This window comes from Athene noctua, chromosome 6 (genome assembly GCF_965140245.1).
Source record: "Athene noctua chromosome 6, bAthNoc1.hap1.1, whole genome shotgun sequence".
NCBI lineage: Eukaryota > Metazoa > Chordata > Aves > Strigiformes > Strigidae > Athene > Athene noctua.
In genome coordinates, this window is record NC_134042.1 from 39,017,158 (window position 1) to 39,034,442 (window position 17,285).

The 17,285-nt window shown below is 41.5% G+C and overlaps 1 protein-coding gene across 3 annotated transcripts in view; it reads right to left on the reverse strand.

Annotated features, from left to right (window-relative positions):
- The window catches only part of CCDC85C (coiled-coil domain containing 85C), a 114,264-nt gene that overhangs the window by 24,952 nt on the left and 72,027 nt on the right, over window positions 1-17,285 (reverse strand). For 2 of the 3 annotated variants that reach the window (XM_074908629.1, XM_074908633.1), the window contains exon 3: window positions 3,747-3,851. In XM_074908629.1, coding sequence (XP_074764730.1) covers window positions 3,747-3,851 — 105 coding nt within the window. Of the gene's footprint in view, window positions 1-3,746; window positions 3,852-10,414; window positions 10,454-17,285 lie in introns of all 3 variants that reach the window. The other variant, XM_074908630.1, reaches the window with a different exon arrangement.

Here is a 17,285-nt window from a genome sequence, read left to right on the forward strand (position 1 = left end):
TCACATTTAATGGCATTTTATGCCAATGTGGATAAATGGCTTCTCCAGGCAGCTGGCTTATGAGCTTCTCAAGGTGAAAGTACCTCCAACCATATGAACATAAGCAGTCCTCAGGCCACCTTCCCATGCCTAGGCACTGAGATGTGCCTGGGGCACAGCCACAGGGCAGCAGGCAGGAACGCGAAGGTCTGCAGGGACCGTGTGTCCACGTGGACAGCTGGAGCACCCAAGAAGAGGCCAAAGGTTGCAGAGAAGAGACAGAGATGCAAGCTCCGGGCTGTGCCTCGGCCTCTGCATTCATCTTCAGCTGTGCTACAGGGGTCTGAAATGCTGCAGAAGTCAGCAGCTGAGATTTCACCTCTTAGAAAATGAATTGCTGAATGATTATTAGTAATAAAATAAGAGTCTTATTTTCCCAGTGGATGGGGAATTTTCTTTTCCATCATACATTCTCCCCATGTCAGAAACATAACGTAGCAATTAGATGTGACCAAGGGTTACGCACTGTATAGGGTGGCTTTATGGAGAGCAAGAGACCTGAGAGCTGACACCAAGTGTGGACAACTCCACCTCCCAGCCTTCACTCATCATTTGATTAGCACTGGAGAAAGCCCATGAGAGAAACAAGTGAGCTCTCCAGCAACATTATACTGTTCCAAAAATTAAACACTGCCTTTTAGTGTCCACTCCTGGAGCATCCTGAAGCACTTGGTGCTATTTAGCTTAGTAATAAAGAACTGCCTGAAAACCATGCTATGGAATGAGTGACTTCTCACCTAATTCTTTCAAGGGATATATTGAGGCACAGAGAGGTGAAAAGAAGGTACATATGTTTGCAGGAGTCCTTCCACAGTGGCAGGCACAGCTCCCAGTCATGATTCACAGCACTGCACCAACAGAGCTTCTCCCTCTGCAACAGCAATTACCCAAAACCTCTGTTATTCTCCTAAAACTCTCAATGTTACTAAAATGTAATTTCCACCTCACTAATCAGAGGTGAAACCGTATGACCTGGCAATACAGACTCCTTGGACAATGCCAACAAACAAAACTGGTAACTCCCACCTGGTACTGATAAACTCCAGAAAAGTTCTGAGCTGGAAGAGTTTCCAGGACAGACTTAGCATCACCTTCTCTGTGCACTCCAGTCACACATCTGAGACTCCCCAGTGTTACTCTTCCAACAGCTTCCTGCAGTAAATTGTAGGGCTGCTAATCTGAGTGCCGGAACTCATCCCAAGAGCTGCCACATGCACATGGAGGAGCTATGAAGGGAACACACGCAGCGCAGGCAAGACATGAATGAAACATGGGTGAAAAAATCTGTTCTAGCTACCATGGAGAAGCACAGTACTGAAGACGTATCAACAGCCTGGGCTAGCAAATGCAAGCAGAAGCCCTCCAAGGATGCTTTGGGATCATTTCCATCACTGACACCTAGATACTGAGCTGGCCACTGGATCCCCAGCAGTGCACTGCTTACAGGTATGTTGAACTCAGCTCCCATGCCTGGGACATCATGGCATGGGGACAGACATCATCTGGCCCAAGGCTGAGCAGGTCTGGTGGCTGCTGGTGATGGGAAAGATCAAGCCAGCCCAACCAGCTTGCCCTGGAGCCGGCCCCTCTCATCCCAGGGGAATGGCAGGTCCCAGAAGGAGCTGCTTGTTGCCACCTCCTCTCGTGCCTCACTCGAGAGTCTGAGCTCAAGGGAATCACCCTCACCTCCCAAAGGACACAGGGAGCCTCTGGTACCCTGCAAGATGACTCTGGTTTGTAGTTCCCAGGGCTGGGGAGTTCAACCAGCCTGCCATCAGTTCAAGCTAACATACATGTCACACCTTCCCTTGCAATGGCCAGAGGCTTGTAGGTCAGAACTAATCCCCTGGGACTGCTTTTTCATGGATATTTAGTAGCTGCAGACCACAGAGCAAATCTATACGTCACCAACTGCATGATGCACCACTCACTAAACAGTGCACAGACTGCAATTATGAGTGACTTTCGATTCTGCACCTTGAGTGTTCACTGTTGTCCATGATCTAGGATCCATTAGAAACACCAAACTGTTTCATTCACTGAGGTACATCAGGACCATGAAGAGCTGGAGTAATGTCTACGTGCCAACTGTGACAGTGAGGGATGTGCTGAGGAACTTCCACAAAGAGTTGCACAGGCAGTGACTACGATGACAGCTTTGGAGCCGACACTAGTTGTCCATCACTCACCTGCGTGAAGACTGGACAAGCACAAAGAGGAATGATTTCTCACAAACTTGTGCCTGCTGCCAAAAAAAAAAAAAAAAGGCTGCAGAGAAAGTCAGGTATGTCTAACTGTCTGCTTTTTGGGAGGTACCTGAGATATTTAAAGACATCTGCATGAATTTGTGATTGTTATCCTTTATCACAAAAACAATCTACTGTGTGAAGCCACAAACCAAAGGGATTTTGGTAACAAGAAGTAAATAAATGGCTATGTAAGTCTTCCAGACAAAGTGGATTTGGATCCAGAGCTGGTGTTGTTTTTCCTCTATCATCTTTCCACAAAGAAGGCAGAACAGAGCCAGGGTGACAGATGAAGATGAGTGTCATGCAGCACCCAGGCCTCTCCATAAACACCAGGTGCCACCTTTTCCTTAAGGAAGGAGGAAAAGCAGGGACAAGTGTCCAGGAAGGGCTCCAGCAGGCAGCACCGTCTGCTGCCAGCCCTCATGCAGCACCGTTGAGGTGCGGGGGCCAGTGCTCAGGCAGAGAAGCCTCTTGTGAGCTCCCAGCTCAGGTACAGCTCCTATGTAGAAAGCTGCCGGCTGTGTTCCAGCCTGATCCACAAGATAAATGTAAAATTGTGTTTAGCCACGCTCTTTGGGACAATCAGCACAGGGCAACTGAGCATCTCCCAGCTGGAACCAAGCTGGGGATCAAAATCCTGAGCACAAGGCAAGCAAAGCAAAATCCCCAAAACTGTAAGGCACCAGCACAGACAAACATCTCCATGCCCAGATCTTTCTGCCCTCCTGATAAAAGTCTCCTGACTATATATGGGGCACAAAGTTAGAAAACTGGTTATTCAGCCACAGTTTTCCATTTAATTTGCATGGTTTTGTCTCTTTATTTTGGTTGGAGGGTCTCCATTCATCCCACAGTTCAGCAGGGATAAAAAGGGGCTCTACTTTCATACTGGAGTTTTATTTACACAAACTTTCTTAAATTGTTATTACCCCCTTTTTACAGCTCTAAAAAGTAAACTTCTGTTGTTTGAGAACAAGCAATGCAGGCAAATCTTAGGAAACATAAACCTCATTCATGATACAGAAAAATATTCCATGAAAGCCTTAAGAACATCATTAAAGCAGCCCCGACCATGTCCTACCAGACACTTGGCAAACCATCTTTCACCTCATCTACAACCAGCTTTTTGACAGTAGGCATACAGGGCATTTACAAAGAAAGAGCTGCAGGTGTAACAAGAAACCCTTGCTTTTAAAGATGCACAATAGTGACTGTCAGTTAACTGAAAATCCTATGCTGGGATGTTGATGATCCAAACTCAGGTAAAGATCAATGTTTTCAGGGACTCCCCACCCTCCCAACAGCTGCGGTTTTCAGCTGCACGTTTGCATGACCAGTTTCAGGGTGAATTCTCAGCTGGGTGAGCTCCCCCAGAATCTTCATGTGTGCCCCTCCAGCCATGCCCTCTTTTGGGGAAACCCGCAGCTTTGTCTGTACAGGTAAGGAAACATCTCTTACGTTTTGCAGGGTGTCTTGATACTGCGGCAGTGACGAGAGCTGTGACTCAGAGTGGTACGGGGACAACCCTTTCCTGAGAGTCCTCAGGTCTCCTGTGCTGGACTGCTGCAAAGACAACAACAGAAAACAGGACAGCTCATATTAACAAGAAGGAAAGCTGTTCCCCTCCTGCTGTATTGACTTCTGTTCTGTGACCTGTTCCCTTACTTGTCCCTGCAACAGCAGTGACTTTGAACATTGTAATAAAATGCTTTTTTATGTCTACACCCAGAGAAAATATTTGCAAGCAAGTTGGAGATGAACCATTCAAGGTCTACTGCATTAAGTGATATAGCAAGAAGGCATTTTTATTTTACCTAAGTTCCTACATGTTCATTAAAAACACTTGTTAAGATACAAATGAAAAAATATTTTAAAGACTTCAGATTAAATCAAATTCAGCAATAGAAGCCCACCAGGAGACATTTTCTAGATTTTTCTTTTTAAAACAGCATCCAGATTCCAATCACTTGCATGTGGAAAGCAATAAATTTGTAAACAGCACTACTGTGATTCACCTAAACTTGCAAAATGTGTGTGACAGGAACAGGTTATAAATTTGCATGCACCCACAGGTCTTAAATAGAGTCAAATAAATAAAAGTAGTCTATATGACCCTAGAAACCAGATAAATGCATTCAATAGTCTTCACTCAAAGGGAGGAGCACTGGGTGTCAAGAGTACTGAATAATATCCCTGGGACAAAGTTTCTGCCTCATGTTATTAGTTCTCTGATTCTGAAAGAGGATGGTCCTAGAACAAGCAGAGTTTCTCATTTATAAAAGTACACCCATAAAAAGCCAATACACAAGTGGCCAAAATCAAAGGTCTGAGAAAAGGTTATATATTTTTATTACTGATAAACACCCTTATAACTTTTCATATTTTTAAGAGTATCAAGCAGTGCATTGTCCTCTATTTTAAAGCTATAAAATCATGTCCTCTTAGATTTTTATGCTCCATTAAGACTTTTGACTTGCATTTGCTGCAGAAAGGATGTTTTCTACTTCAAAAGAACCAAAGAAAGGCCGCTGGTGCAATAAAATTTAACAGGAAGTCTCATAAATCAGACAACTGTACATAAAAACCCCTCAGTAACCCCAAAAGCTTGACCATAACTGAGACTTTGAGGACTGTGGCCATGCACAGATCTCTGGAAACATGGAAAGTTCATTTCCATTTCTTGCTCCCATTTAGCAGAGAAGAATTGGTGCATTCAGAGCAGACACATCATTTTCTATCAGTGTCAGAAACATCTTGTAGCTACATGGCCTGTTTTAGGACATGTTCAGCTTTGGTTTTATTTCAAAATGTTGTTTTCTTAGGTTAAAACATCTAGTGTGACCCACTGCTTTCACAACCATTCTGGCACACTCACCCTATCAACTTTCCTTTTACAAGCTGCTAAGAGAAGGGCAGTTTTCAAGAAAGCCATCACGAGAAATGGATGCTCGTCCTGTATCACCCAACCTGCTGGGAACTGGTGTGCCTCACATGGAGTCAAGTGATACAGAATGGCTTTAGCATACTGGATATCTGGGATTCCCTTGAAAACAAGGTAGTATCGGAGAAGATCATGGCTTACATTTCTTTTGTATCTCACAATAGAGAGTCAGAGACAGAAAGATCTGAAGCAGATAACTCCTTCTGATGCTAAAAAGTAACCGCTGCAAAACTGAGTTTCCTCCACCATGCCTGGGAGATAAGTACATTCAGGGGAAGGTCACAAAGGAAGATGATGAGAAGACTCTTTTACTGGCATTGTCCCTGGCATGTGATGTGTAGGGGTCTTTTAGTTGTTATCCTGTAAGGATTTTACCCTGGTTTGTTACGCTTCCACTGCCCTGCTGTGTGCAAGCTCTTCTTCACTACTGTATGTGCACGGGGAGACAGCAACCTCCTGGAGAGGTTCTTAGACTCTGCTACCCATTCCTTTAGTTTGTCAGCTCGGGGGCTAATGTACCCTTCCTTGACATCTGTGATGAATGGACAGTTGCACAGGCAGGGGAAAAGCAGAAGGAAACAGCAGAGCAAAAATGCGAGGTTGTAGCTTTATGCTGGAGATTCCAGAGGCCACAGATTTCCTTGAAGGCTGTGCTCCAGAAGGACATGCACTGCCTCGCCAGTGTTGAGAGGCCCTGGATTGCTTCAGGCTTCTGCAAACTGCCTGAAGCACAAGACAAGGTGCCACGTGCTTATGGAGACATAGGAGTGTAGAAATGGGCATGAGAATGAGAGATTTGGTGGACATTTGTTTGTTCTCTTGCCCCCAAATCTGAACAGGTTGGTCTACATTAGATGTAGCATGTGTTTCATCACACTACAGCTTGTCCTCTTAAAAAGTCAAAATGCCTCGCCCACCAAAGGAAGTAAGGCAAACAGACCTAAGTCTGGTCAACACACAGTATCATACTACTGTGGCTAAAAATACGCTAGTTTCTACTGATTTAATTTAACTGCCCCACGCTCCTGCCTGGAGTAAACGTCTGCATTAATTTCAATTTGGCTTAAACCAGTTGAAATTATGTTGGTAAATATAAGATACAGTCAAAACTCTGCTCTAACAAGTGTTTATAATGGATTCGTTCTATTCCTTTTTTTAAGCAAATCCCATTTAAGACAGTGAACTTGTGTGTGACGAAACTATTGTTAGGTGACTGCTGATTATGAATCTGACCTAATGCATTCAATTTGACAGAAAAAATCCCACTGCGTTCAATGAACATCAAAACAAGTTCTTAATTAAAGACAGGAAAGAAAAAAAAAAAAAAAAGGAAAATAAATAGAAAATAAAAGACATAAAAATGCCGGACAGAGATCTATCCAGAAGAAGAATGATATGCTTGGGGCATGGTGTGGGTTTGGTAGGGCAAAAACAATCTTCAGCTGCCCTTATTTATAATGCAGCTGTGTTGGAGATGGCCAAACTACCACTTTTTCCTACTGCTATCAGCAAGAAAGCCAGTCCTTTCACAAGTACTCCACTCAATGAAATTTTTCTTCTCTATTTTCTAGAATTGGTTTCAAAATGTATCTTACGCTAAGTATTTTTTACAGCAGCCTACCCATCACAGTTCTGCACTATTTATTTCTTGCACTAAAAGCAAATGTGTCTTTCTTCACCATAGAAGGAAAACTGCTTTTTCTTCCTTTTTTAAATTAAAATGATGTGGTAACACATACTCATCAGACTTCTCTAAACATTTACGCATTCATTGGGCTTTGTTATCAGTGTTAGAGCTAACCAGGAAAAGAAAGTGAATCCCTCATTAAAAAGCGATATGACTAATGATGCATCAGAATGAGTGGCCATTACTCCACTTAGACCTAAATTAAAAATCCTGGTATTTGCATTGTCAATTCACTCACAAAATGGAATCTCTTATTACCTTACCCAATTTTCATTACTGAGGTGTAAGTGGATCCCAAATTGCTTTTCTAGTCAGAACGGCATTTTAAAAGTACAATCCCTGATCATCTCTGTTCATCATCATTGTTGGAGATTATCTCAATTAATGGGCAACATGTCTATAATAAATCACCCTTCAGGTAAAATCACTTCACATTTCTGGAGTTTCAAGGAATTCATCAGCAAAATCATTTTCATCTAAGTAATTCTCCATGGGAGAGTGTTGTGTCGGTTGAACTTTTATTGGGAATGTTTTCTAAGCTGAGAAGCAGCTGAGAAAGGGACACAGAAAAGGAGACCAAGAGAGAGATGAGGAGAGTCACAGTCAGTCTTTACTTAACCTGATCAAATTTACAACGTGCATAACCTGAAATACACTTGTCTGAAGCAAACACCAATAACTGTCCATTGACTACTCTGGTGTGGTCTTGCTCTTTTACTGTGAAGTTTTTCAAACCCTTGTTTCACCCAAACATTAAAAAAAAAAAAAAAAAAAGACCCAATGCCTTCACCTTCAGTGCAAACCTGTGCTACATACTACCACTGCTGACAGTGACAGTACTACCTCTGCAGTGGTCCCTCGGACACAGTAACTCTTCATTATCTGGAAATAATGACATGACATAACCTTTATTGCTAAATTTTTCAACTAGGCAGAAATTGAAGTGACCCCAGAAGATACTATTCTTGGACCAAAGCCCAAGATCTTTGTCAGCATAAACATGCCCCTCCTGGCAAGGAAGGGAGTTTTGCCTAGTCATATCAGTGAGAAAAGAATAGGACCAACAAATTGAGTTTTTAGTAAAAATGGACTGCAAATCCAACTTTTTCCTCTGTCTAGAAAACAGAAGGAATTTGATTACTAAAATGAGTGGAAAGTGGTTAAAATGTTCCATAAAAAATAATGTATCATTTTAAATACTTTGGATAGAAATTAAAGTCTTGGTGCTTACCAAAGCCTGAAATTACATTTTTTTAAAAATCAGCAAACACATGTTCCTATCAAAGCTTTCTATCCTGCCAGCAGGGAGAAGAAATGGTGGCCTCTGACTTTTTGACCTGATGTGCTGAGTGATTCAATTTGAAAATAACACAAATAACACAAGAAGATGGATGGTGTTTGTGGTATTTTAAGGTCAAAGTACTATGAAGAAACATTTATTTTCCTTTCCATTTCTGTCCAGTAAACTCAGATCAGTCCTGTGGCCATGTTGAACCAACTGTGAAGATAAAGTGTTGAAAACTTATAGACAATTTAGACAAATTATCTTTTCTGTTACCCTTCAGTGTTACTTCTGCTGGAAGGGAGAAAAAAAAGACAAGGATTTAATTCTAAAACACTTTGATGCAACAAAATGGATCATTCTTAACAGAAATTAAATACAGAAAGACAGAAATTTACTTGACAGATATTTCTCAGCATTTATGAAAGAGATTAGAAAAAAAGAGAACTATTTCAATTAGAATTATGTGCTGAAGTGACTGAGGAAAATTAAAAAGCGACACTGCCAGCTTCCAGTAATTCATGAATTAGCATTCAAAACAGGGTTGTTACATAAGTAGCCTTTAATTGAAAACACTATTTTCTCCTTTCACATAAGTTGTAACAGCTGAAGACTGAACAGAAGTTAAAATAAAAAATAAAATTAATCATAAATTATCAGTTTGACCCTGTGCTCTGCAGAATTATTAAAGCCTTTACAAAGAGTCACAGCTTCCTCTGTCCCCACGGTCTGTGGGGTCACCTTAGAGCAATTTGGGTGTCTACACATGGGCATGCCATGCCAAGGCACCCGTAAAGGCCTGGCACATGGGATGAATTGCTGCTAGAGACCTACATCCTTCTGCTTCGTGGTGGGAGCCAGGAGGGACAGCCCTGGTGACACCTGAGGAGTACTGAGCACCTGAGATGCCGCTCTCTTCACTACTTTCTAACTCATTTGCAACCTCCTGCATTGTGAAAGCTTCCTCTCCTGGTCCACAAGACATGTTTTTTAAAGAAAACAAGCAACAATTCGAAGGGCAGATGTCCTACAAAGCCATGTTTTGCTTGCCTCTGGGGAGTCCCTTTATAAAGGGATGGAAAAATGTGTCCAGAATGAAGAGGAGAATCAAGCATACGTGAGCCACCGACAGCAGACTTCCCAGAGGACTGTTATTTCAGAGGCTTTATAATAATCAGCTTCATTTTCCTACAACGCAGACCCACTGGCACTAAGCTCAAGAGACAGCAGATTACACACTGCACTACTTAAATGTATTAATATTATATCTGCTATTCAACACAACTTTAGAAGAAATTATGTATCTTAACATGAAATGCAACTAGATGGAAAGAAAGGAAGTCAATATTGGCAAAAGAAGATACCCTTATTGACACCAGTTCAGGAGATTTTCTTTGGACAAATGAACATGCCACACCATCACCCAGCCCTGAGAGAGACAAGCAATTTCCATTTTTGAGCAGCTACTCTACCTTTTTACAAGCATCCCATCCTGACCATGTAAGACCATAAGGATTTGGGCTTATGATCTGGGTAATTCTCTATATGAAAAAAAGGCTATATGAAAAAATTGTCATTCTTACTTCACCTTCTAGTTTTAGCCCATAAATCTTGGATGTTTGATGGAAAACTCTGCTGAGGCCTTGGCTTTTGATTATAGATGTTTGTGAAAAGAAAAAGAAGGAACATTTTATTTCAGCCCACCGGGTCAAGCTGCCTTCATCTTTGTGGACTCCTGTACCACCCATTACCTGAATTACTTGCCTGTCACCATAATATAAATTCTTAAACCTACCAGCAACAATTTTCTACACCATAATTGTTCCAGTAATTGAAACTGCCTCAATTTTGACACTCAACAACTCATTGTTTGCAACTGGGTAATTAAATGGAAGGTTTAGCTCAAAATCTTTTCCTGTTATTTCCTGCAGCAATTTAGCTGAGAGTACCAACTCCTCTTCATGTAGGTAAATGGCTTTGATTTGAAGTTGGTCAAAACTCAGATATTACTAACCAAATGTCTTTTGCACAAGTACAGAAGGGAAATAAAAAATAATTAGGGGCATATTTAATACATTCAGATGATTAAAAAATGGAAATCACCAACATTAGCATGTGAAAGAACAAGCAATCAGAGCCCCAAACAACCAGCAGCAATATTAAACGGCAGCCCCCAGATCCAAGAAGCTGTTTGTGGATGCATTAACTCTCTCTACCTTACTGAAATTTCGTGGCAAGCTGTTGCAGTCAGCCAGCTAGAAGGGAACAGAAGAACATTATATGTTTGGAAACTTAACAGAAAAAAAAGTTACTTTATCATCTTGGAAAAAACTCTGTCTTTACCACAGATGACCAAAACAAGCTGGTCTTACATGCAGCACTTGACAAGATAGTATTATTTGAACTTCAACCCCTTTTCCCATATTTATGAAGTCCTGCAGAACCCATTATTATCTGCACAAACATTAACATCTTACTAGCCCAATTCAGAGCATGGTGACCCCACAAACAGTTGATAAAGCTTGATCACCTTCCTCTTCTTCACAACTACAGACATTTTACCGTACCTATGGAGTTCAATGGCACTATCAGAACACACCACTCTGTAAGAATGACCTGGCCCAAGATACCCTTAGTAAGTCCAGCAGAGCAGCAATATTTTGCCAAGGTAAAGTAAAGCAGAAATACATCTCAGACAACATGAAGGAGATGCTTAAAACACCTGACTTGCACAGCTCCCACATGGGCACCAGGGCAATGGCCCTGGTTTCTCATGACCTCAGCACTACACGAGTGGCCCTTTCAGGCAGCCTTGTGCCCCAGTAAATATCCTCTACCACACAACCTTGCACAAAGATTTCCTCTTTATCTCATTAATCCATGTTTTAGGGTCTCATGCACCAGGAAGTTGAGGGATGGGTGACTTCACTGTGTGAAGCTAGAAAATAATTGAATTAAGGTTCAATAATTGCAGTTGTCACTACAAGACATATTCAAGCAAAAATAAGCTCAGCAAAGCACATATCTGACTATAAGTATATGTGAAGAGTCCCATTAGCTTCAACGGCATTTATCAGGCAAGCTAGAAATTACACACATGAGAGTGCAATAAAAATCAACGTATTTGATTTTGAAAGAACACTGCAAATAAGAAAAAAAATTAAGGGATGAGATTAAAACTATTTAACATCTTCCATGTCATGTAATAATATGAGCTTTCTGTAACAGGAGAGATTAAATTCCTTTACATGGGTTCATATCCCTGTTGTACATGCATCACATTCAGGGATCACTCCTTCGACTGGTGACAAAGGCTTTAGCAGACGATGGTCTGCTAAGACACCTACTGTCCCAATTTCTTCTCCAGTATTCAGCCAGCAGGTCACAAGAACAACCTCAGCCTGTTTCATCAGTAAAACCATTTTCAGTTGTTCATGTGGAACTGGAAATGGTACAACCCTGAGAATGAGGTGCACAGCCCTTGTACAGCAGCAGCACAGGGAGCTGTAAGGATGCATTTGGATGTTGTGCCACGGCTGGATCTCAGCCCTTCGCAAACACAATGCAGGAATGAGCATCCCCACTTCTGCCTATACTCTGACTTTCCCCTCATATCATGAGCTGTATTCATACAAGCTAGAGGCGCAAACCAGCAGATTTTATCTGGTTGCAATGGTGACAACTGGAATTCTCTATTGTCAAGGGAGCCAACACTTTGGGAGAGGCTTAATAAATAGCAGGAGACAGTCTGTAAGAGGCTTAGCAGATTTTGCCATGTAAAACTACCCCTGGAAAAATATTTTGATTAGTATCTCAGTGGGGTACAGGTAATAAAAGCAGTGCAAGTTTCAAACTTCTCCCTTCTCTTAGCAACTGAGGTAGGGAACTTCAGTACACCCTTAATATTCAAGAGTGTCTGGTTTTTTTCCTCTTGTTTTAGATCAGCAGAGAAAGATCAACCCCATAACTCATGAGAGACTCAGATAATCAGCTCAAACCAAATTGAAGTATATAATTATAATCACACAACTGGCAGGCTCTGCTCAAGAGAGAATATGGGCTGGCACAGCTGAGATTCAAGCATCACAGCCTATAACCCAAATAGAAATGCAGCTCAATAGTCAACAAAGCCAAATGGAGCTATAACCATTGACATTTAGTGTAGCCTGTGTCGTGTAAGCAATGAGTTTAGGAGTCTCAGACTAATGGAGCCCATCCATGGCTCATTAGCATCAAAATCAGCTAAGGAATGCTGCCCCAGTTCCACCAGGCAAGTAGATGTAGATGTGGATGCAGTATTATACAGCACATGTATAAACTGACTGGACATCCCCAGGAGTCACCTTTCATTTTCTCCTGTCAACTGCACTCCAGGCAATGAGGTCAGAGGGAACCACTGCACCTCCTCCCAAAAGCTCAGCCACAGCCAAACACCACTGAGGCTGCCTTCAAGGCACTCACCACATCCCATAAAACGAGGGACCTAGTAATGAGGAAGGCAAAGATCTGAATCCCTTCCTCATAAATCAGAAAAAGTCCCTTGCAGGCTTTAACTAATGCTCTGCTGGCCTTCTCTCTCTTCTTCTGAAGTGCTCAGGGCAGGATGGACACTCCAGCCCCTCTCTTCTGGAGGAACACTTAGATGTTCAAAGCTCCCTGCTTGAACCAGGACTCAAATAGTCAAGAAGAATCAGTTACAGCCAGTCTTAATTTTTATGAGATAGTTTGAATATTCTTTAGAAGTCTTGTACAAAGATTTAAATCTGCATTTTTGGCTTCATGAAAAGCAAAACAGAACTGAAAATTTTGTCACAAATTTACAGTTTCAGGTAAAGCCTCTTTTTTTTTAAGAGCAATGAATGATTAACATCTTTCCCATGCTTCCCCAAGTTGTTTTTAGATATCAGACACCGAATTTTTCTTGAGCTGGTCTTGAATTTGGCATCAAACTTATTGTAAAAATCTGTTTTTAAGCTCTATTTCTGCTCTAGTTTCCCCTTAAAACATTTTTTCTGTCCTCAGATGGACTGACCACTGAGAATCTGTGTACTTTGAATGTCTTTACGTGTTACAAAGGCACAAAATACTGCTGCTTCATAGCCTGATCTAACTGCAATTAAGAGGTTTTTTCCTGACCCTGTCCTCAAATACAGAGAAAAGTGGAATCTAGTAAAATTATTACAAAGCTGGTTAAGCATAGGATATGACTAATCCTGCATTTCACAGCTGGAGGTTAAACTGAGCCTCATTAAAACCAATGTTCTTGCTTACCCACAACAGAAACAAATGGGGCATGGCAGAGCTTTGCATGTGTGCGTCTCTCACACTCACACTCTTACACAGAAATTCAGCTCCAGTCCTTCAAAAATTACAAGTTAAGTTTCAAGAAATTACGTGATTGTCTCAAATTCCTAAGATTCAACAAGCACTGAATGTTTCTGTCTGTTATTCAACTTCTGGATTCAGAACTTCTTGAATTGTATTTCCTAGGTTTTTGGGGAACTCTATTTATGTGCCAGGTGACATTCTCATAAAATCCCTTCATTCCACAGGTGACAAGCCCCAGAACACACAGTACACAATCCAGATTTCATTGCAAGCTGCAGAAGCTCATTTCTGTCATTGATCCTGCTTTTTAGATGTGCTCCTACCCATGAAGGGGAGGTGAGTATCAAGAGAATATTTATTTTGGTAGGTAGCACCACAAGACCATAATGTCCAGAGCCAACAGAAAGAAATCCATTGTCTTAAAGGGCGTGAAAGTATTTTGGATGCAAGTTTGAGATGTCTTTGAATTGCTCTTATAAAACTGTACATGTCTTACTTGGGGGGAAAAAAACATTTTATTCAGTAAATACATTATTGTTTACTTAAATCTTAAGTCCACTTGTTTGATAGCAAATTTGTCAGCTCAGTCTTGTCATTTTAATTCATCAAAGGAGTTGAAATGAAACACACGTGGACATAGATTGGGTTTGCATGTTATGTTTTCTGTAAGCTTCTGCTTGCCACAGCTAAGGAAGCTACATTTCAGGGATTCTGTTAACATTTTTTGCATTTACAGATGTAAGCAATACAATGCAATTAGAGGCCTAAATCAAATTTTGGAGAGTGATCTCATGAAAGGTCTCATGAGAGAAGGTCTCATGAAAATCTGGTTCTGCGTGAACTGTACTCAAAAATGCACGGAGTCCTGAAGAAAGTCTCACCGTTGACTTGAAAGGACTATTTGGATGAGGCCCTACATAGGCATCTCCTTTTTGATTAGTTAAAATTAATATGCAGCTAAACATTTAAACAGCACATGAAAATGGTAATATAGTAACCTAGGGCATGTCCCGTTCAGTATTCTGAATTTAAATGAAGACCAAACGCACTGGAAATCTTTCATGTCTGAGTTGCTCTCTGTTACAAAAAAATCCAGTTTCCCTTGTGAGACCTTAAATTAAAGCAATTATACTTATACTCCTCACACACAAATAGTGGGTAGACTTTTCAAAAATAAGATGGGTTTGTAATTTTGGGCCGTTTGTGGTGAGCATGTGCAACACTCCCGGTGCAAGTCATGGCTTCACAACAAAACTCCAGAGCTGCAGTTCAAGGAGAGGCCCAAACATTAAGACCCTGTAGCAACTCCACAAGCAGGAACTGTTAATGGAAGACTTGGCAGAAAAGTGACTGATAATAAAACAACAGAGGAAATTGTACTTTAACTCTCCCGGAGCCAGCCAGCACATTGTGGACAATTTCTTCTTCTCTTCCGTCCTTTGCTCTTCAGGAAGAGATCAAGCTCTCCACTGAATGGCATTTACATCTTTGTTCCTCACAGTACTAATGATTCTCAGGCTCTCTTCAGTCCCGGGGTCCAGTTTTTATCCCTCATCTTCAGAACAATATGTTAGAAACTGACTGCTGAGTGCATGTTTGTGCCAAGCTCACTTTTCCCTAAGAAGAACTGAGGCAGCCTGTAGATGCCCTTACCATGGAAGCTCCTAGCTCAAAAACCTCCACTCTGTTATAATAGCAGCATTTACAGGCATTATTTACTAACATTTTACAATCTGTACAGCTGCAAACTTCTTTTAATACAGGTGAAGCATGTAGTTTCTTAAAATTAAGACTAAGCACAGTTTTCAAGACCTTCCAAGGACACTCTAAGATCTTCCAAGGATACTCTAAATCCCAGTCAGCTAGCAGGCAGATACTGAAATGCTGTTAACTGCTGGTAATATGAATTCTATCTGGCAATTTTAATTAAACACACTGCTGTTCCTCATAAATCCCAAGGCTTGTCCACTCCCTGGAGAAGAATTTTTTTTTATTTCTGCTCTGCACCAGGGGATCTGAAATTTTCCCTGAAAGATGCACCAGGACCTCATTGTCAAATATCCAGTTACTCAAGAGTCTTGCCTGCCCAATACATCTGCTCTGTTTAAAGCTGGGCTTTTTGAAACAAAGGTGGACAACCTGCCCTAGACATCTCTGAGTAGCAAAATGCCTCTAGCATTCCTGTTCTGAAGGGAAAAGCCACACACAGCTCAGCACAGACTATAAACCAAAAGAAGCCCTGACAGCCAGGCCACAGTGCACAGGACTTAGTTATAGAGAGAAGAGGGTGATGAGTTCATAAGGCCTGTAAACTTCAGGTTTAGATAAAAGTGTCCAATCTTTGCCATTGTACAGTCAGCTACAAATGCAAAAGAATGTGAAAGAATGGCCAGAAGTTTGTCACTGTTATTATCTCTAAAATGAATGCACTACATTAGTTAGTTAGCTATAACACTAACCAAAACCGACCTTTGGAGCTCCTGAAGCTCAGAAACAGAGGTTTCTCTATTTTTGAGGGGAAAGGGAGTAATTCCAAATTCATTTTTAGTTTAAGTGGCAGTGTGAGGTATCTTAAGGGATCTATTTTCTGCTTGGACACTTTCAGTACAGAAGAACGGAAAGCAAATATGGTCTCCATCTCAAGGGTTATATCTTAGTAATATGGAAGGTACTTTCATCTAGTCAACCAGACACCATGAAAGAGAGGTTAGCATCAGCTCTCCTGGGCACTCCCCACAGTAACAAAGAGGAAAAACAAGACTTCTTCCACGTGATGTTGCATTGATGAACTACATGCACACAGCAGAACTTAGTGCACGTCTTCCCTAGAGACTTTGAGATTATAAAAGTGATGCCTGTGAAGCTCTCCAAAGCCAACACCAAACATTTATCAGACGTTATGTTCATCTTGACTAAAATTTCCAGAAATCAGCTACACTTGTGAGAAAGGCCGACACCATCAATCCCAGGACGCTGAGGTCCCCACCTGCTCTGCAGGGTCTTTGCCACTGTGCTTACAGAACAGATGCCTACCAGCACTTTCTGGTAGCGGCATTCTCTACAGCATCTCTCCAGACGATATAAACCAGGACAACAAAAGCTTTGTGTTGTCAGAATTGCTGCCAGGGATTTTGCCAGAACAGTGATGCCATCCAAGAGCATGACTTTGTAGTTAACACAGCCATGCCAGCAAAACATTATAGTATAATCCTGAGTCAAAGAAAGGTGTATAACTGGAGTTTCTCCTCAGAGAAAGGGAAAAGAGATGATTACGGATGGGTTAGCAATGTCAGCAGCTCATTTCCCAACTAGAAATACACATCTTCTTCCCTAGAAAGCAGAAGTCAAAACCAAAAAAAATCCATATACAGCTATCATAAATAACATCCACTTCTCCATTTACTTTCCTCCTACTGCAAAGTGTGGCTTGTGAGATGGTATTTCTTGATCTCCCAAGGGGAAGAAAAGCTCTCTCCATTATTATGTTCAAATGAGTCACCAGAAAAACGTAAGTGTGAATCCCAGCACGCCTGTGCTGCAGGTAACGCATGTGGCCACCTCGCCACGGGCTGGAAAGCTCTCACCTCTCCCACTGAAATTTTTTTCTCAAGTGCTTATGGAGAAAGGAGATGCCAGGAAGCAGGAGAAAAAGTGCAGGCTGGGAACCCCTGAACCAACTTAATTCCATGCCCGAAGGTGGTAGAAAGACACGACTTCTTAGCATAGCTTCACACCCCAGATGCCGAAGAAGATAAAGCA